The following is a 21,394-nucleotide window of genomic DNA, read 5'->3' as shown; positions in this document are numbered from 1 at the left end:
CTAGATTTATAAGCGCTGCCGCCGTAAAAGCGCGGCAGCGCGAAAGTCCCCGGCGCACCACAAGTCTCAGCCGCGCCGCAGCTCCAGCAGCGGCTGGCGCGGTAGTCCCCGACACATAAACTCACTCAGCTAAGCTGCAGTGAGTAAAGCCCAAGCGCGCAGCGCTACTGTCCCCGGCGCACTAACACACCCAGCAACGCTGGAGTGTGTCTGTGCATAGACTGTACGGGGACCCAGAGTACCTTAACGTTGCAGGGCCTGTCCCTGACGATACTCCGCTCCATTCCAGCAGGATCTCCGGGTCTGTGGATGGAGCCCGGCCTCAGAGCCTGGAGGCCGGTAAGATCCCACTTCACCAGAGCCCTTCAGGGGGATGGGGAAGGAAAACAGCATGTGGGCTCCAGCCTCCGTACCCGCAATGGGTACCTCAACCTTAACAAGCACCCGACAAAAGTGGGGTGAGAAGGGAGCATGCTGGGGGCCCTAGTATGGGCCCTCTTTTCTTCCATCCGACATAGTCAGCAGCTGCTGCTGACTAAAACAGTGGAGCTATGCGTGGATGTCTGACCTCCTTCGCACAAAGCATAAAACTGAAGCAGCCCGTGATCCCACGGGGGGTGTATACGCAGAAGGGGAGGGGCCTTACACTTTTTAGTGTAATACTTTGTGTGGCCTCCGGAGGCAGTAGCTATACACCCAATCGTCTGGGTCTCCCAATGGAGCGCCGAAGAAAAACGCATACGGCTGCCGCATGCGGTTTCTTCCACTGTGCATGCTCAGTAGCGTGCCGCAACCGGAAAAAAACGGACGGGCCGCATGTAAAAACTTATGCAAAGGATGCGGTGTTTTCGCCGCATCCGTTGCATAGGTTTCACAGCCGGATTGAGCCGCACTGCTCAAACCGGATGTGTGAAAGTAGCCTCATAGTGGTGGCACAAATACTACTGATAATAGTGTTGAGCAGAAAGATTAGCAGAACCCCTGATTTCAGCAGCAATGTGGATATTCCATAGCCACCGTACCAGGGCTTTGCAAACCTCCTCCTGGCATTCCTGTGGCCTCTTCTAATTAGTAAGCCCAGTGTAACGTCATCGTTGTGGACCAACACATGTATGATGTTAAGCCGGGCCTAGTAAGCCGAGGAGGTGCCATGGATGCCAGCATAAAGGAGGTTTTGCTGCTGGACCAGAGTGCTCATCTCTAATTCCTCCATACATCTGTGACCTACTCTCTCGGTATTTACCTACACACAACCTTCGATCCTCACAAGATCTCCTTCTCTACTCCCCTCTTCCCACAACCATATACAAGATTTCTGTCCTGCATCTCCCACGCTCTGCCTCAACACATCAGACTATCACCAACCATGGAAACCTTCAGAAGGAACCTGAAAACCCACCTCTTTCGACAAGCCTACAACCTACAGTAATCCTCAGTCCACTATGCCGTTGCACAACCATCTCTACCATCTCCTACTGTGTCCTCACCCATCCCTTGTAGACTGTGAGCCTTTGCGGGCAGGGACCTCTATCCTCCTCTACCTGTCTGTGCCTTGTATTGTTTATGATTATTGTACTTGTCTCTATTATGTATACCCCTTTCACATATAAAGCGTCATGGAATAAATGGTGCAATAATAATAATAATAATAATTGCTGAATAACGTTACTTAATGATTATTCTATTTTGTTCAGACACAGAGTATATAAGTCAGCTTACCTTGGGTGGTTCTTTGGCTGAAGTTTTGGATGTAAGGTCTGTTTCGCTGACAAATAAATCACTTTTTTCATCTTGCATGCAGATATTAATTTCTTGACTAACACCAGATTTCTCTCCATTCAGTCTGGTTTTCTTCACGGGATCTGGAGCATACTCGATATTGGATACATCTTTTGATGTCTTTTCTCCTTCCAGACCAACAAGTTGTAAATCCTTGCCCTTTGTTTTTTTTGAAGCACTGCTGTCTAATAGCTGGGAAGTATGTTCAGTAGAATCACTGTGCATTGGATGTAAGAATACTTTCCCAATGGACATGTTTTCATCTTGAGAAACAAAAATCGTATCCAGAGGATCTTTACTGTCGCTTGTATGCTGTACACATTTATGGTCTACTGAAGGAGGTTCTAGTTTAGTTGAGGATCGATCTATATGTAGCTTATCTAGCGCATCACCACCACCACCAGTGTGGTGTTTCTTAATCAGCTGTGGATCATCGAGATGAGGTAAGGATTTCTTTGCCTTTCTATCATAACTGCCTGTAGCCTGCTCTTTAACACTTTGTGGAAACATGGAGTGTACTAATGTGTTACTTTCTCTAGGTTTGGGATCAATTATCAGGTTTCCAGATGAGAAACCAGGTACACTTGAAGACCTGTCCTTTCTTGATGCAGCTTCTGGAATCACTGACTGTTCCAGATGTCCTGTATATGGTAATTTGTTTACAACTATAGTGTCCGTTATGGATGATCTTTTAACACTTGAGGACTCTGATCCAACTGTTTGGTTCAATTCACAGTCTAATTTGTTGTTAAAAGATGTTGGAGTGGTCTCTTTACATAGGGCTGGTGATATATTTAACTCTGCCCTTGGTTTAGACAGGTCGACAATGCTTGAGGCTTTTTTATCAAGTATCTCACTGGCATTAACATCTACCACCATATCATCTTCTATAGTGTTTAACTTCCTGAGATCATTTTTGGATGTCACTTCACTATGACCCATAACTGTAACAGTCCCCTTAAAGGTGGATGAAGAATTCTCAATTTGTTCCCGATTTGGAAATAAGGGAATAGCATGACTTCTTTGCTTATTGTCAACAGGATCTTCTGGGGGACCTTGCGGACTGCAGTTATCTTCTGAACTGTGTGTGTGCTTATGTCTTTCCTTCTGACATGCAGTAGATACTGAGTGGGGTAAGTCTACCTTAGTATCTACGGTCATTTTCGGCAACTCACACCCATGCTGTGCCAGTAATTCAGGTTCAACATATCGGTGTCCAGTCTGAACATCAATTTTACATTTCTTTAACACTTCAGTATATGGAACATCACCATTTTCTTGCTTAATATCTTTTTGACTTGGGATAAGGCTACCAGTATTTGAAGCCGACCATCTTGGATTCCCTTCTGAAGATTGGGAAAGCTCTAATTGATAAAGACACTCAAACTCAGAAAGTTCTTCAAACAAATCTTCATCAATCAACCCATGTTTAAAAGACTCGATGACAGAAAAACGTATTCCTGATAAGTGATGGATTATACCGCCATCTTGAATTTGCTTTGATAAAAGTAAGATGGCATCATGTCTGTTAATAAAACCTTTATTGAGAGCCTCAACTAGAGGCAGAGGTTTCTTAGATTTTGGATCGGTGATGCCACTTGACTCTAACTGTAGACTTAGGAGTTTCTGTTTGATGCTTTGGTCTGAAATTTTCCCCTTAGAAGCTTTTTCTAACTTGATTAGTTCTTCCTTATCAGAAGGATTTACCAAGTTCAAACTGGAAGCCAATGTGACAGATATCCTCTTGCCTCGCTTGACATCATGTACACCTCCAGTGATAACCTGAATGTCTAAAATACTTTTGGCTACTTCTTCAGGGATGAGTTTTGCTTTCATTGCTTCTTGAACGGAATAGATCTGGTTGCTTTGCATGTCTACAACCCCTGCAACTGACTTGTCAGAGTTGAAAACTTTTTGCAGGAAACTCTCATCTAGTAGCCCCTCATCTATCACATCTGGAATTGTTAAGGCTTCACACGTCTGGGAATCAAAAAATCCAGAGAACAGTCCAAGTCTCTCCATGAGCCGTAAAGCAGTGTGGCTTGAAATTGCACCCACTGCAACTGCATCATTTAGGAGCAGCTTCTGATTGGAATTTGTGTCTATAATGCCCCCATTTATTATCTGCTCTGACAGCATATCTAGAGTATCCTCCTCTTCCATGTCAAAGCAAACACTTTCAATAGAAACCATATCTCTAATCACATTTGGTGATGCATCCATCTCTGCCACATTCTTGCTGTCCATTTTGGAAATATCTACCACACTTTGCTTGGATTGTACGTCTAGATGTTCTGAACCTTGACTAACATCTTCATTTTTCCTACCAGAAGATATATTTAATATAGAAAAATCTGTATGTCCTTGAAATTCTGTTTCATTGCGCAATCTTTCATCCTCAGATATGAGGCATGGATGGCTTTCAGTGGGACTCCTTTTATCAGGGGTCATTGATCCAGTCCCAGAATCACTTATTCTGCTACTAGGGAGAACAGCATGGATGTGTTTGGTTTTGGTTGGCTCTGTGTCAGACATATGTGTATGGGCCAGGGGCTGTTCATCAGCAGCAGCAATGTGTTTGGAAGCACTTTGCCCTAGGGTTTGAAATGAACTATTACGTTGCAAAGATGTCTTCTGTTCTTGAGGATGACCCACACTTGAGGACAAACTTCTCTCTCTTGATAACTGGCATTGATCCGGTTCCTTCCCTTTGTCTGTATTTATGTCAGGAATAGGTGCCATAAGATCAGGGTCTCTAGTCTGTTTTAGATCCTGACAATCTGTTTTTGCAAAGTGTTTGATATCAGGACTCTTTCCCAAGAATGAATCTTTCTCTTCATTGTCACTCTTTTTAATAATCAACAGTCTCTGGCCATTATGAATGTTTGTGTAGCTCAAGTGTCTTACAGAAGACACCAGCTTCTCTTTGTCTTCAGATTGTGAATTCCTTAAAATTTTCCAGATGCTATTGTCAACAGGCTGTGAGCTGCTAATTCCAGAAGCAGAAAATGGCTGGACTCCAGGCTGCTGGTTGCTTTCTGCTGACAGACCAGAGACTATATCCGGAATTACGATAGACTTCAATGTTTTGGCACTGTTTTCCTCTAAGATACCACACTTAATGGCTCTGTTCCAGGACATAACTTCTTTGTTTTCTAACACATATACGCCTTGAATTTTGTGCCTGTTGCCAAGAGTTTTCATTGCCAGATCAGAAGACACGTTGCCTTCCTGAATGGCGTCTGACACAGGAAGGACATCACCAGATTCTGGCCACAGAAAACCTTTCAATGAGGTCAAGGACTCCAATACAAGAAGAGCGAGTTTTGGCGCTATAAGATGGCACTGAACTGCTTCCTCCAAAGATATTCTTTTCCCAGTTGCAAAATCAAAAATGCCACCATCAATAAGCTGATGTGTAAGCAGAGCACAAGCCATATCCTTATCCATTAAATGGTGTCTCACGGCTTCATCAACACTGAGTCTATGACCAGTTTTTGGATCTGCTATTCCACCTGCAAACAACTGGGCCTCTAAAAGCCTCACCGCTATCTGCCGGTCAATAAGTCCTTCCTCCAGTGCCTTAAAGATACTAACTTTTTTGCCCGATTTGAGACACACCATTCCACCAGCTAACTGTTTGACTGGAATGAGCCTCAGTCCAGTAGACTCATGAATGATGCAGCTTTTCCAGAGTTCTGACAAAGTCACTCGTTTTGCAGTGTTTGGATCAATAAACTTTTTACAAGAAGTCTCAATCTTTTCCATTAAGTTGCCATTAAGTAACATGTCATGGACAGACTTTTCTACATCCGTGGATGATTGAAGTATGCCAGAGAACAGATAAATATTCAAGATTTTCAGGCCAACACTTTCCGGGATTTCCCTTTCTTTAATTGCCATAATGAGGCCTTGGATTTTGTGCTTTTTACTTTTGTGTTTGTCTAGCAATGCCTTGGCTGTATTTAAATACTGAAGACGCTGGAATATTCTTTCATCGATGATATTCTTCTCAAGAGCTTCTTCTAAAGTTACGTCCTCATTTGTTTCAGGAAAAATCAGGCCATTCAGAACAATCTGGGTTTCCAAAAGCATGAAGCCAGTATCTTGGTCAATAAGACCTCTCTGCATTGCCCAGAATATAGGAAATATCTCCATAGATCCCAGATCTATAACTCCAGCAATTGCATAGCTCTCCTAGAATGAGAGAAAGACAATATAAGGAGCCATGTAATTACCAAGCGGGGAAAGAAGGCTGCAGCAATTAGAAAAAGAAATCACCATGCATTTCTAAACCTACAAACATAAGGTAACAGAGAGATTAGCAAGCACTATAGACAGAGACCAGCAAATATGCAGCACAAAACGTTTAGGGTATGTACACACGTCAAAAAGTACTGAAAAGTACTTAAAAACACTGCTAAATAAGGATTAACATAAACGCTACAATGTCAAAACAACTTGCTGTGCATAGTTCACATATTTTGAGCTTTTAACTGCTTTAGGCTTCAAAGTGGCTAAAAGGAGGAAGGGGGTTGACTTAAAGGGGTATTCCTCTTTCCAGGATCCTATCCCAATATGTAGTATGTGTAATAATAATAATAATAATAATAATAATAATAATAATAATATTACCAAATACCTCCATTTAGAAATGTCGTATAGTTCTCCTGATATAGCCATGTCACTTACCTCATGTGCAGGGCATTGCAACTTAGGTTACGACCACCTTCAGCTAAGTGTTACTATAGGAGTGGTCTTAACCACACTAAGCTCCTGCAATGCCCTGCACATGAGGCACGAGACATAGCTAATCATGAGAACTACACTGCATTTCTAATTTCAGGCATTTGTTAATATTATATTATTATTATTATTATTAATATTATTATAGCTACTACATATTGGGATAGGATCTTGGATATGGAACTACTCCTTTAATTCTTTAGGCTGCTGGGAAACTGCTCAATATCTATATCTCTACATCTATCGCTATATCTATCTATCTATCTCTGTATATCTATATCTCTGTATACCTATCTATCTCTGTATAATATCTATGTATAGCTATCTATCTCTGTATAATATCTATCTCTGTACAATATCTATGTCTGTATAATATCTATGTCTGTATAATATCTATGTCTGTATAATATCTCTGTATAATATCTATCTCTGTATAATATCCATCTCTGTATAATATCTATCTCTGTATAATATCAATATCTATCTCTATATATCTAATCTCTGTATATCTAATCAATCTCTCTCTATATATACAGTACATATCTTTATATCTCGCTCTCTATCTCTCTCTATATATATTTATTTATATATATTTTCTCTTCTCGTTTGTTTCTAAATAATATATTTTATTTTTTTTATTTTTTTTTAAATATATCAAACAAGATACTATAGGAAAGACACCTCCAGCCTAAACCATCACTTGCTTAAAAAAAACAAAACAAAAAAACAAAAAAAAAACAGCAGGTACGCCGACATCTATATTAGCCGCCGTGTGCACATACCCTAAGACTACTGGGAAAAGGAAAAAAAAAAAAAAAAAAAAAGGAACCGGTACTGAACATAAAAAATAAAGAAGAAAAAAAAAAATCAAACTTCTATGATTTTAAGATGCCCACCACCAACAATTATTTAATGCAATAATTTATTCATTTTGCCACCAACATAGACCATGCATCTTATCCATAGGTACAGACTAATCAGATGAAAGACAGATTAGAACATGTACTTCTACCTTTGGCTAGGCCCACGTACCTACTTGGCTGTTTACAATCCTATCTACATGCACATAAAATAAGGAAAACCGAGGTTAAAGGACAATAAGGTTACAGAAAGAGGACATACAAAGTTTTTACTTACCAGAGTCACAAGTGCCATGGAAATGCAACAGACAAGAGAACCTTACGCGACGATGTATAACACACAGGAAAAGCTTTGGTGTTAGCTTCCAGCATGCCAGCATTGTTTGCAACACGAAACCCCATGTACAGAGATCTTCCTCTCCATATTTTATTTTTTACAAATAGTGGTTGGTATATAGCCTCTGGATGGTTAGTTATACTCATAAGCAGGGTTGCTAGTTAATTGTTTTTAGGACATAAACAGGACACATCGTGCTCAGTACATAATACACTTCCACATCGTTAATTGTGCTCCACCCTTTCATCAAGATTGTTAAAAGCAAAAAAGGGAAATCGGTTACTGAAGAACAAACACTTTCAGGTGTACGTGGTAGTTTCACGCTCTACTGAGACATTCACGTGTGTGTATTAACGCCACAGAAACGGCACAGACACATATGGTTAGGGTGTGTGACTGACAATATTCACAAAGAAGCGCAACACAAATGACATACGGTCAACGGGAACCTCCAAAGGGGTCGTGCAGCCATGATTTTAAAATGAATAAAACCAAAAAGTTTTCTCCCCACCACAACCAGTCTTTAAGTGACCGCTGCTGCCAATCACAGGCCACAGTGATGACAATTGGATTGAGTAAAGGTAGAGAGAAGTACAGACAATGTCACACTGGTGGCTGGTGAGTGATAAGGTGATTATTTAGTATTATTATAGCGTTTTATAGCCTTTTAGAAAAAATCAGAGCTGCACAACCTTTCCAAAATAAATGGCAGCAATTGAGAAGAGAGAGGCATATAATAATCTAATAGTAATATGGGGTATCTTCAGGAAGGGGAATAAAGGCTCTAAACAAGCCTTATACTACAGTGAGGTATAAGGAGAAGCTCAACGTGTCCTACAAAGATGGTACAGAAGTTGGATGGGTAACAAAATGCTATTTTTTGTAACAAAGGAGTATCCTTGGCACAAGTCACATAATATAGCCCTCTCTCCTCCCAATAATGATAACGTTATCAGCTAATAATATACCTATTTATGAGAAGCATATAAGGATGGTCATTAATGACTCTACATACTATTATTATCACAACACACAGATTTCTAGAAGTAAACTGGTGGTGATATTCCATACCTTTTGCTCAGCCTTCCGAGCAAGCTCGGTATGAAGCACTTGTATTTGGTTGTCGGACTCTTCGCACAGCCTGTTATAGGCTTCCTTCAGCTCCTGGATCTGAGAGGAGATCTCGGCTTTCTCCTCTGGTGACAACCTATTGGAACAAATAGATTGGAAACTAATCAAGTAAATTTGGACACAGACGTTAAGATTTTACAGTAATGAAATAACCATTAATGATAATTACATTATCAGGATAGCTGGAAGAAAAGGGCAGAGATGCCATAAGATCTCAAGAAAACATTTTCCATTGCTGACAATATTATACGTAGTTCCAAATATGATATCCATGTACTGGCACACAATCTTTTACTTCACAAGTTGTCTAAATGCATCCATAGTAGTGTTAAAGGGGTATTCCAACCTAAAGTATTAATCAGATGTCCACCAGACAGGTCCTAAATGCAGGATCTCCGGGGAATCCAACCACTGCTACTCTCAAACAAATGGAAATTATGGTCGCAAATGGAGGTTACAGAACCAGAGACCGCAGTTTTGATGTCCATGGAAGCCCCAACAGTAAGACTTCCACTACTTCATCGTTTACCACCTAGCGAGTGAATGATTAGTGTGAATTTCAGGTTGGAATAACCCTTTAATAACTGCTAACAATGGAATAGTTTAAAGGGAACCTGTTTTTCCACCCCAAACTAATGTGTATGGGCATTTTAATGATTACATCCATGACTTTAGGCTGTGCTAATCAACAAATATTTATTGTCCAGTGCTAAATAATTTTAGTGTCATCTATCACTGTAGTTCAACTGTCTACTTGATGCTTCAGGGTTGAAGAGGTTTCTCCTTGTTGAGAGAGCCAATATGGTGTAAAATTGGAAATTTAAATATGCAAATAACCTCTTCACTTCGATTGAAAGTACAACTCCTAAATGCCAATATCGACCCTTTAAAGTCCCTTGCCACATCACTAAGGCTAAGAAATCAAACCAGAAACTCCATTTGCAGACAAGTGTTTTGGGCGGTTTGCCTCTCATCTGTGTAAAACATGAAGGTTGGTTTTACTGGGTGAGCTAGAGTTACCATCATCTTCCTTCTTAAATTCCCATTCGAGTATTGCATGGTCTGAAAGTTTCTTTATGCCAACTTGGCGCTCTCCACAAGGGGAGACTGTACAGGGTACTTTACACACAACGATATCGCTAACGAAATATCGTCGGGGTCACGGTGTTTGTGATGCACATCCAGCGCCGTTAGCGATATCGTTGTGTGTGACTAAAAGGAGCGACGATCAGCGATCGCAAAAACGTCAAAAATCGTTGATCGTTGACACGTCGCTCCTTTTCATAATATCGTTGGTGGTGCATGCCGCTAGTTGTTCGTCCTTCCTGCGGCATTACACATCGCATGTGTGACACCACAGGAACGACGAACATCTCCTTACCTGCGTCCACCGGCAATGAGGAAGGAAGTAGGTGGGCGGCATGTTCCGGCCGCTCATCTATGCCCCTCCTCTGCTATTGGGCGGCCGCTTAGTGACATCGCTGTGACGCCGAACGAACCTCCCCCTTAAAGGAGAGATTGTTCGGTGTCTCCAGCGACGTCACTACGCAGGTATGTGCGTGTGATGCTGCCGTAGCGATATTGTTCGCTACGGCAGCGATCACCCCCATGACGAAACAGCAACGTGGGCGGGTGCTATCGCACACGACATAGCTAGCCATCGCTAGCGATGTCGCAGCGTGTAAAGCATCCTTACCACTTACACCTTAAGGCATCAAAATAAAAGCTGAACTACAGAAGTACATGTCACTAAAATAATTGGCAATGACCATTAAATATCTGCACATAAAACATTCTTTAAACTCTTTCTCTGTTGGTAGTCATGCAAAAGTAGGCCTTGTCAAAAAGGAGAAACTATACTACTTAGATGCCCTGTCAAAGGCATCTCACCTAATCAAACCAGTTTTCCTGCTTTGCACAGATGAAGAGCAAACAACCTGAAACATGGGTTTGTCAATGGAGTGCCTGGTTAGGCTTTTATCCTAACTCATGTGACTTTTAGGAATACTACTTCCAATAGATGGCACTAGAGTTCTCATTTTCTGAAGAGGCTTTTGCATACTTGATGCTTTATTCACAACATAGCACCATGTGTGGGTTCTATATTTAGCCCTAAACGGGATATAATATTGTTGGTAGATTAAAGCAATTTTTACCCAAAGGGTTCTCATGCTTGTGTGAATAAATCCTTAATTCTATAAAGCTCAAATCTTTGGAGAAAGGAGGGATCAAATTACCCAATGTCAGGGGTTATAATCTAGCATGCATAATGCAACACGTAATAGGTTGGTTGAGGAGGACAAGTCGTTATTCTGATTGGCAATTGGAGTCGGAATTCTGTAAGCCATGGGATTTAGGATCCATTATGCATATGTGACGCCCTGGCAAAACCAGGTAGTCACACATAGGCCCCCCGCATAACACCTTTCCCACACAGGGTTAAACCAGCCTACCTGAAACTCTGGTCACCCCCCTCAGGGTAGGACAGACACACCAGTGGGCGGGACCAGGCGGATGAAGAACGCCCACCTAGGGATCTTGAGAACCCAGGGCGGGAAAACAGTCAGTTTGGAGATAAGCTCAGTCAGTGACAGGCTGAAGTTCAAGTTGACAGGCGTCGGGGTTGGAGCCCTGGCGTGCTGGCTAGGTGGCAGACGGTGGTCCGTGTCAGCAGGAGACGGGAAGACGGCTGCCGGAGATCCGAGGTGGACCGGGGCAGTGTTGTAGCCCGCCGGTACAGATACCGGAGAACCGACCCGGAAACCGTGCACAGAGGGGGTACTTGGACCCTGAAGCCAGGACCGGCACCAACGGCCTAGCTAATTACCCAATTGAGGGAAGGATTTTAGGACCTGTCCCAACCTAAGTCCCGAAAAATAGACAACCACCCACCGAGAGGGATAGGGCATCCGCCAGGGCCCGTAGATCCCAAGGGTCATCGTCAGACGGGCACTGCTCCCAACCAAAGGACCGGGAGCGGACTCCCGTGTTACACACTGGGAAGTCCAACACAGCAAACACAGAGTGCAGAGGGAAGGGATTGACCATCAGCCCGGGTGTGGGACCAGATACACCCGTCTGCGGCGGCCGGCCACCATCACCTTGGTTTACCACAGCACTTGTGTGATTTATTCTACCGTGAGTAACATCCCCGGTCTGACCGGGTGCGCCGGCCTCTGCCGTCACCGTCCCCAGCATAGAGACATTGGGCCCCGGGGCATCCATCCCTACCCACGGAGGGGTTAACATCCAGCTGCCTGCCCAACGCCCCCGGGAGTCCCACGACAGCAGTGGTGGTGCTACACCTCACCACACACCGTGGGTGGAGTCACAGACAGTTTACGGCAAATCCCGTACAAATACGTCCCCTTTTATTTGAAGTGTACGCGCGACCCCCAGGTCTGGTAGAATCCCACGAGCCATACAGCGGATCCGGATCAGAGCAGCACCGGCTTCTGGTGTGGGGGCAGCACACACACATCTATCCCAAAACTGCTGACCAAAGCAAAGCAATCATTGGTGTGCAGAGACACAGTGATGGTGTGGAAGGTGGTGAGGAAAAAGTTGGGTCTGGCATGGCGAATTTCTAAATTTCTGAATATTTGGGCTCATCCAGATTTTCCACAAGGACTTGAAAACTAGCTTTTCCAAGAGTGGAGAGAGAAGGGGGTAAGGACAATTAAAGATCTAATGCATGAAACTGAAGTACGATGGTTGACAGGTGATGAGTTGAAAGACAGATTTGGATTGTGGTTGTTTCAAACCATTCAATTCGGGCAGATTAAGCAGGGGTTAATGCTCAAATTACAGAATATTACAAAGGAATATGGGACCAACCAAATGGATGAGATGATAATGAGAGACATTAATTGGATAAATATTTCTACCCTTTATAGAGATATGAGGGAGATACTAATTCCTAACCTCCCGGGTACAACGCCTGGGCCCGACATCAAGCAGATCCGGAGGGGGAGGAAAAGATAGTAAAAGGCGTGGATGGTGCTAAGGCATGTAATTAATGAAATTGTAGGGATACTCAATTTCATTTAATACATAAAGCTATATATGGGTTCAATATCCCTAATAGAAAACACCCATACAAAATATTACACTGCCCGCATTGCAGACAAGGCTGATTTGTATCATGGGGTGTGGCAATGTGATAAAATCCAAAAGTTTTGGAAGCAGGTCCAGTCACTAATTTGGGATATTTGGAAAATGAGGGTGGGGCTTGAGCCTCATTTGTGGGTTTTTCATTATGGACAGCAAGATGAGGGGGAGGGGGGGGAAAGGAGAGGTTGCATAACGATGTTGAGCAAGAGGGCAATATTACAAAAATGGTTAGTGAAAGAAGTAAAGTCACAGGAGGAGTTGGTAAAGTGACTAAAAAATTTGCTCAACCTGGAAAAGCTGGGAGTGGAGAGGGATAAGGACAAACAGACGAAGAAATTCTTTGGAAAATGGAGGGCATTCATAACATGGATTTGTTCAGAAGAGGAGACTAAGCAAGTGGTTTCCCTATTTACATACACAGAATGGTACCTTACTGAAGATTTGAAGGGTTCCTTGGGCAAATTAAAGATACAGGCTAGTCGGAGGGAGTTAGCTTAAGGGTTCTTGATGGAAGAGCAGTGGGAGGTTTGGCGGTGTTGAACTAGAAAAGGGTTGGGGTGGGCTTTTGTTCAGGGGATCTTTCAGGGGATGGAGGGTGGGAAGGGTAACAGATTCAGTATGCGGGTAATAGGGTTTGTTGATAGTGAGAAAAAGGGTTACCCACGAGAGGCCTTCCCTCTTGATATGATGATGTTTTAATTTATTTTTTACCCCTTTTGCCCTGTCCTTGTTTCTGTACCCTAGTTTAAGAAAATCTAATGAAATTGTGTGTTTAAAAAAAAAAAAAAAAGCACAAAATTTTAAACACAGAACTTGTGGTACTCACTTATCGTTGTTCTTGGCTAAAAAGATCTGCATAGATTTAATAGCTTCATAAACTTCAGCTTTTTTTGAGAGAAGCTCTTCACTTAATGCCTATACAAAAAAAAAACAAGTATAATAAAGGCCTCATAGATTAAGCATAGCATTCGCAAGGGTTCTCAAAAGCATGAAATGACCCCCAAAACATGTCACATATACAGGGCCTTGAAAAAATATTCATACCCCAAGTAATTTTACACTTTTTTTTATGTTACACCCATAACCTTAAATATATTTTATTGAAATTTTATGTGATATAACACCACAAAGTACTAAGTATTTGTGAAATGTAAGGGAAATGATACATGGATTTCTAAATATTTAAAAAATACAAGTGTGAAAATTGTGACGTGCATTTGTATTCAGGCCCCCCCCCCCCGGTCAATACTTTCTAAGAACATCTTTCACTGAATTTACTGCTGCAAGTCTTTTGTTGTATGTCTCTACCAGTTCTGCGCATCCAGAGGCTGAAATCTTTGCACATTCTTTTGTGCAAACTAGCTCTAGATCTGTCATATTGGATGGAGAGCGTCTATGCACAGTAATTTTCATTTCTTCCCATAGATTCTCAATTGAATCTAGGTCTGCACTTTGAGCCATTGAGACACATGAATATGTTTTGATCTAAACCATCCATTGTAGCTCTGCCAACGTGTTTCGGGTCGTTGTCCTACTGGAAGCTGAACCTCCTCTTCATTATCAAGTCTTTCGTAGCCTGTACCAGCGTTTGACAAAAAAAAAATGCACCCAAAGAAGGGAATTTTGTTTACTTACCGTAAATTCCTTTTCTTCTAGCTCCTATTGGGAGACCCAGACAATTGGGTGTATAGCTACTGCCTCCGGAGGCCACACAAAGTATTACACTTTAAAAAGTGTAACCCCTCCCCTCTGCCTATACACCCTCCCGTGCATCACGGGCACATCAGTTTTGGTGCCAAAGCAGGAAGGAGGAAACTTATAAATTGGTCTAAGGTAAATTCAATCCGAAGGATGTTCGGAGAACTGAAAACATGAACCAAAAGAACAATTCAACATGAACAACATGTGAACACAAAAGAACAAACAGCCCGAAGGGCACAGGGGCGGGTGCTGGGTCTCCCAATAGGAGCTAGAAGAAAAGGAATTTACGGTAAGTAAACAAAATTCCCTTCTTTGTCGCTCCATTGGGAGACCCAGACAATTGGGACGTCCAAAAGCAGTCCCTGGGTGGGTAAAAGAATACCTCGATAAAAAGAGCCGAAACAACGGCCCCCTCTTACAGGTGGGCAACCGCCGCCTGAAGGACTCGCCTACCTAGGCTGGCATCTGCCGAAGCATAGGCATGCACCTGATAGTGTTTCGTGAAAGTGTGCAGACTCGACCAGGTAGCCGCCTGACACACCTGCTGAGCCGTAGCCTGGTGCCGCAATGCCCAGGACGCACCCACGGCTCTGGTAGAATGGGCTTTCAGCCCTGAAGGAATCGGAAGCCCAGAAGAACGGTAGGCTTCAAAAATCGGTTCCTTGATCCACCGAGCCAAGGTTGACTTGGAAGCCTGCGACCCCTTACGCTGGCCAGCGACAAGGACAAAGAGCGCATCAGAGCGGCGCAGTAGCGCCGTGCGAGACACGTAGATCCGGAGTGCTCTCACTAGATCTAACAAATGCAAATCCTTTTCACATTGGTGAATTGGATGAGGGCAAAATGAAGGTAAGGAGATATCCTGATTGAGATGAAAAGTGGACACCACCTTAGGGAGAAAGTCCGGAACCGGACGCAGAACCACCTTATCCTGGTGAAATACCAGGAAAGGGCCTTTGCAAGACAGCGCTGCAAGCTCTGACACTCTACGGAGTGAAGTGACCGCCACTAGAAATGCCACCTTCTGCGAAAGACGCGATAGAGAGACATCCCGCAGCGGCTCAAAAGGTGGTTTTTGAAGAGCCCGTAGAACCATGTTGAGATCCCAGGGTTCCAGCGGACGCTTGTAAGGTGGGACTATGTGGCAAACTCCCTGCAGGAACGTGCGGACCTGCGGAAGCCTGGCTAGACGCTTTTGAAAAAACACGGAAAGCGCCGAGACTTGACCCTTGAGAGAGCCGAGAGACAAACCCTTGTCCAATCCCGATTGAAGGAAGGAAAGAAACCTGGGTAAGGCAAACGGCCAGGGGATGAACCCCCTCTCAGAGCACCAGGCTAAGAAGATCCTCCAAGTTCTGTGATAGATCTTGGCTGACGTTGGTTTCCTGGCCTGTCTCATAGTGGCAATGACATCTTGAGAAAACCCTGAGGACGCTAAGAGCCAGGACTCAATGGCCACACAGTCAGGTTGAGGGCCGCAGAATTCAGATGGAAAAATGGCCCTTGAGATAGCAAGTCTGGTCGGTCTGGGAGCGCCCACGGTTGCCCCACCGTGAGATGCCACAGATCCGGGTACCACGACCGCCTCGGCCAATCTGGAGCGACGAGGATGGCGCGGCGGCAGTCGGACCTGATCTTGCGTAACACTCTGGGCAGCATTGCCAGAGGAGGGAATACATAAGGCAGTTGAAACTGCGACCAATCCTGAACTAAGGCGTCCGCCGCCAGAGCTCTGTGGTCCTGAGACCGTGCCATGAATGCCGGGACCTTGTTGTTGTGCCGAGACGCCATGAGATCGACGTCCGGCGTTCCCCAGCGGCAACAGATCTCTTGAAACACGTCCGGGTGGAGAGACCATTCCCCCGCGTTCATGCCCTGGCGACTGAGGAAGTCTGCTTCCCAGTTTTCTACGCCCGGAATGTGAACCGCGGAGATGGTGGAGGCTGTGGCCTCCGCCCACAGCAGAATCCGCCGGACTTCTTGGAAGGCTTGACGACTACGAGTGCCGCCCTGGTGGTTGATGTACGCAACCGCCGTGGCGTTGTCCGACTGTATGCGGATCTGCCTGCCCTCGAGCCACCGATGGAACGCCTTGAGGGCTAGATACACTGCCCTTATCTCCAGAACATTGATCTGAAGGGAAGACTCTGTCGGAGTCCAGGTTCCCTGAGCCTTGTGGTGGAGAAAAAACGCTCCCCATCCTGACAGGCTCGCGTCCGTCGTGACCACAGCCCAGGATGGGGGCAGGAAGGATTTTCCTTTCGACAGAGAAGTGGGGAGAAGCCACCACTGAAGCGAGGTCTTGGCTTCCAGAGACAGAGAGACGTTCCTGTCTAAGGACGTCGGCCTCTTGTCCCATTTGCGGAGAATGTCCCATTGGAGAGGACGCAGATGAAATTGCGCAAATGGAACTGCCTCCATTGCTGCCACCATCTTCCCCAGGAAGTGCATGAGGCGCCTCAAGGGGTGCGACTGGGCCCGAAGAAGGGATTGCACCCCTGTCTGCAGCGACCGCTGTTTGTCCAGCGGCAGCTTGACCATCGCTGAGAGAGTATGAAACTCCATCCCGAGGTACGTCAGTGACTGGGTCGGAGACAATTTTGACTTTGGAAAATTGATGATCCACCCGAACCTCTGGAGAGTCTCCAGAGCAACGGTCAGACTGTGTTGACAAGCCACCCGTGAGGGTGCCTTGACTAGGAGATCGTCTAGGTAAGGGATCACCGAGTGGCCCTGAGAGTGTAGGATCGCTACGACGGATGCCATGACCTTGGTGAAGACCCGTGGGGCTGTCGCCAGGCCGAAAGGCAGTGCCACAAACTGAAGGTGTTCGTCCCCGATGGCGAAACGCAGGAAGCGTTGATGCTCTTGAACGATCGGCACATGGAGATAGGCATCTTTGATGTCGATTGATGCTAGGAAGTCTCCTTGGGACATCGAAGCGATGACAGATCGGAGGGATTCCATGCGAAACCGCCTGGTTGTCACATGTCTGTTGAGCAATTTGAGGTCCAAAACGGGACGGAATGAGCCGTCCTTTTTTGGCACCACGAACAGATTGGAGTAAAAACCGCGACCGCGTTCCTGAAGGGGAACGGGGATCACCACTCCTTCTGTTTTCAGAGTGTCCACCGCCTGAAAAAGCGCAACGGTCCGCTCGGGGGGCGGAGATGTTCTGAAAAAACGAGTCGGAGGACGAGAGCTGAACTCTATCCTGTAACCGTGAGACAGAATGTCCCTCACCCATCGGTCTTGGACATGTGGCCACCAGGCGTCGCAAAAGCGGGAGAGCCTGCCACCGACCGAGGATGCGGTTTGGGGCGGCCGAAAGTCATGAGGAGGCCGCCTTGGAGACGGTGCCTCCGGTGGTCTTTGGAGGACGTGACTTAGCCGCCATGCAGAAGAGTTCCTCTGGCTCTTCTGTGGCCTGTTGGACGAGGAGGGTTGGGATCTGGCTGAGGGCCGAAAGGACCGAAACCTCGCTTGAACTTTCCGTTGCTGAGGTCTGTTTGGTTTGGGTTGGGGTAAGGACGAGTCCTTTCCCTTGGATTGCTTAATAATTTCATCCAATCGCTCGCCAAACAGTCGGTCGCCAGAAAAAGGCAAACCGGTCAAGAACTTTTTGGAAGCAGAGTCTGCCTTCCATTCGCGTAGCCACATGGCTCTGCGGACTGCCACAGAATTGGCGGATGCTACCCCTGTACGGCTAGCCGAGTCCAGGACAGCATTCATGGCGTAGGATGCAAATACTGACGCCTGAGAAGTCAAAGATGTTACTTGTGGCGCAGCGGTACGGGTGACCGAATTAATCTCAGACAGACAAGCTGAGATAGCCTGGAGTGCCCACATAGCTGCAAAGGCTGGGGCAAAAGACGCGCCTATGGCTTCATAGATGGATTTCAGCAGGAGCTCTATCTGCCTGTCCGTGGCATCCTTGAGCGATGCACCGTCAGCCACTGCTACTACGGATCTAGCCGCCAGTCTAGAGACTGGAGGATCCACCTTGGGACACTGAGCCCAACCCTTAACCACGTCAGCGGGGAAGGGGTAACGTGTGTCATTAAGGCGTTTAGTAAATCGCTTGTCCGGGAAAGCCCTGTGCTTCTGGACAGCATCTCTGAAGTTAGAGTGATCGAAGAAAGCACTCCGGGTACGTTTAGGAAACCTAAACTGGTGTTTCTCCTGTTGTGAAGCCGAATCCTCTGTAGGCGGAGTTGGGGGAGACAGATCTAGCACCTGGTTGATGGACGCTATAAGGTCATTTACTATGGCGTCCCCTTCAGGTGTATCCAGATTGAGAGCAACATCAGGGTCAGAGTCCTGAGCTGCGACCTCCGCCTCCTCCTCTAGAGAATCCTCAAGCTGAGACCCCGAACTGCGTGATGAAGTCGGGGAAGATTCTAAGCGAGCCCGCTTAGCTGGTCTGGGACTGCGGTCCGTGCCGGAGTCCTGCACGTAATAACTAGAGGCCACACCAGGAACACGCTTAGTCGCAGACCGAGAGGTGCCTGGGGGTGATCCCGCAGTGCCCGGGGCCTGTGTAAGGGCCGGTCTGGACTGCAAAACCTCTAGAAACTTAGCAGACCATTTATCCATAGACTGAGTCATGGAATGAGAAAGCGACTCAGAGAGTTTGTCGGCTAAAACAGCAAACTCTGTCCCTGCCATCTGGACAGGGGGGGGCGGCGGTTCTACCTGGGCCGAGGGACCCCCTAGTGCCTCAGGCTCCGGCTGAGTGAGTGCCACAGGGGCCGAGCATTGCTCACAGTGAGGGTAGGTGGAACCTGCAGGTAACATAGCCGCACAAGAGGTACAGGTAGCAAAATAACCCTGTGCCTTGGCCCCCTTGCTCCTTGTGAACGACATGCTGTTGTCTCCCAGGAGCGTGATCACTGAGGGTATATAGCCACAAGTGAACAGTATAGCTGAACCGGAAAAAGTATACAAATATAATGTATCTATATACAGTTCAGAACCCTAGGGGTACCAGCACCGGTAACCGGTGTGGCTTACCAACCGCTCCAGCGGTATGTGGCCACCAGATTCCCTGCCTCGGGTCTCCCAGAGCTGCAGCCAGAAGTCCTCCACCGGCAGAATGTGTTAAAACATGGCTGTCGGCGTTCACAGGGGAGGAGGGAGCCGTGGGCGTAACTTACAAAAGTGCGGGAACTGGTGCCCCATAGGGATTAGTGAGGGGGGAGGAGGACAGCAATGTGTGCTCCAGCCCTCACTGTCGGCGTCAGACCGACCGTCCCGCCCTTGCCCCTGACTGGCAGGCCCGGGGGCGGGCGTTTAATGTACTAGGCCGCAAAAGCCGGGGACTAAAGTAAAAACCGCGGCCGGCCATCAGGCACGGTCGGCGCGGTAGTCCCGGACAAAAAAAAATACTGCAGGCGCTGCAGCGTCTGAGGCCCAGGTGCTCCATGCACCGTCCCAAAGGGGACACAGAGTACCTGTAGTTGCAGGGCCTTGTCCCTGACGATACTCAGTCTCCTGTCCGGCAGATAACACCAGGGGCTGCGGAGGGAGCCCGGTCCCAGTGCCTGGATGACCGGTTAGGATCCCACTTCACCCAGAGCCCCTAAGGGATGGGGAAGGAAAACGGCATGTGGCTCCTGCCTTTGTACCCGCAATGGGTACCTCAACCTTAACAACACCGCCGACTCAGTGGGGTGAGAAGGGAGCATGCCGGGGGCCCTTAGAGGCCCTCTTTTCTTCCATCCGAAATAGTCAGCAGCTGCTGCTGACTAAAATGTGGAGCATTGTGTGCATGTGTGCCTCCTTCAACACAAAGCAAAAAACTGATGTGCCCGTGATGCACGGGAGGGTGTATAGGCAGAGGGGAGGGGTTACACTTTTTAAAGTGTAATACTTTGTGTGGCCTCCGGAGGCAGTAGCTATACACCCAATTGTCTGGGTCTCCCAATGGAGCGACAAAGAAAAGCATGTATTTTGGATGCATTTTGACAGTGCGGTCCCCCTCGGCTCTGCTAACTCCCTACATCACCATACAGCATGGCTGCCTGCGAGACAGAGCCGCGCGATGAGAATTAACTCTGATGAACTTCACCTGACTTCATTATCATCGCACAGGTCGGTCTCTGTGCCGCGGCCTGATTTGCAGTCACCGGTGAAGGACTCACCAGTGACCGCAAATCCCCTGAGTGACTGAAATCAGCGGTGCCGTCACTCAGGTTATCTGCCGGCAGCCACAGCCGGAGTCCTCCACCGGAGACCGCAAATCACCAGAGTGAGGGCACCGCTGATCGTGCGGCTCACTTCAGTCACTTGAGCGACTTGTTGTCACAGGTGGAGGACTCCAGCTGTGGCCGCCCGTGGGTAACCTGAATGACGTCATCGCTGACAGCGCTTACTTCACTTGCACTTCATGCTCTGTAACCGCTCACTGTCAGCTTCCGATGTAGCAGAGCTGAAAGCGTCGTCTGACCTCGTGTGGATTACGTCGGACCTGGAGGGATGTTTGGTGGGTAATAAAATGGTGAAAGAGTGGGTTTTTTTGTCTTTTATTCCAAATAAAGGATTTTTTGGGTGTATGTGTTTATTTACTCTAACTCAGAATTCCCCAACTCCAGTCCTCAAGGCCCACCAACAGTGCATGTTTTTAGGATTTCCTCAGCATTGCATGGGTGTTGGAATGATCACCTGTGCAGGTGATTAAATTATCACCTGTGCAATACTAAGGAAACCCTGAAAACATGCACTGTTG

At 46.2% G+C, this 21,394-nt stretch overlaps 1 protein-coding gene across 20 annotated transcripts in view; it reads right to left on the bottom strand.

The window, feature by feature from the left end:
- The window catches only part of MACF1 (microtubule actin crosslinking factor 1), a 519,073-nt gene that overhangs the window by 273,360 nt on the left and 224,319 nt on the right, over window positions 1-21,394 (bottom strand). For 16 of the 20 annotated variants that reach the window (XM_075336189.1, XM_075336201.1, XM_075336203.1 and 13 more), the window contains 3 exons: window positions 13,793-13,881; window positions 8,794-8,929; window positions 1,720-5,976 (listed from right to left, as the gene is read on the bottom strand). In XM_075336189.1, the coding sequence (XP_075192304.1) occupies window positions 1,720-5,976; window positions 8,794-8,929; window positions 13,793-13,881 (4,482 nt within the window). The remainder of the gene's footprint in view (window positions 1-1,719; window positions 5,977-8,793; window positions 8,930-13,792; window positions 13,882-21,394) is intronic. The other 4 variants (XM_075336196.1, XM_075336199.1, XM_075336200.1 and 1 more) reach the window with 1 other exon arrangement.

The sequence above is a fragment of the Anomaloglossus baeobatrachus genome, chromosome 2 (assembly GCF_048569485.1).
Source record: "Anomaloglossus baeobatrachus isolate aAnoBae1 chromosome 2, aAnoBae1.hap1, whole genome shotgun sequence".
NCBI classification, from domain to species: domain Eukaryota; kingdom Metazoa; phylum Chordata; class Amphibia; order Anura; family Aromobatidae; genus Anomaloglossus; species Anomaloglossus baeobatrachus.
Note: the sequence above shows the minus strand (reverse complement) of the source record. Positions and strands in the feature narration are given on the sequence as shown.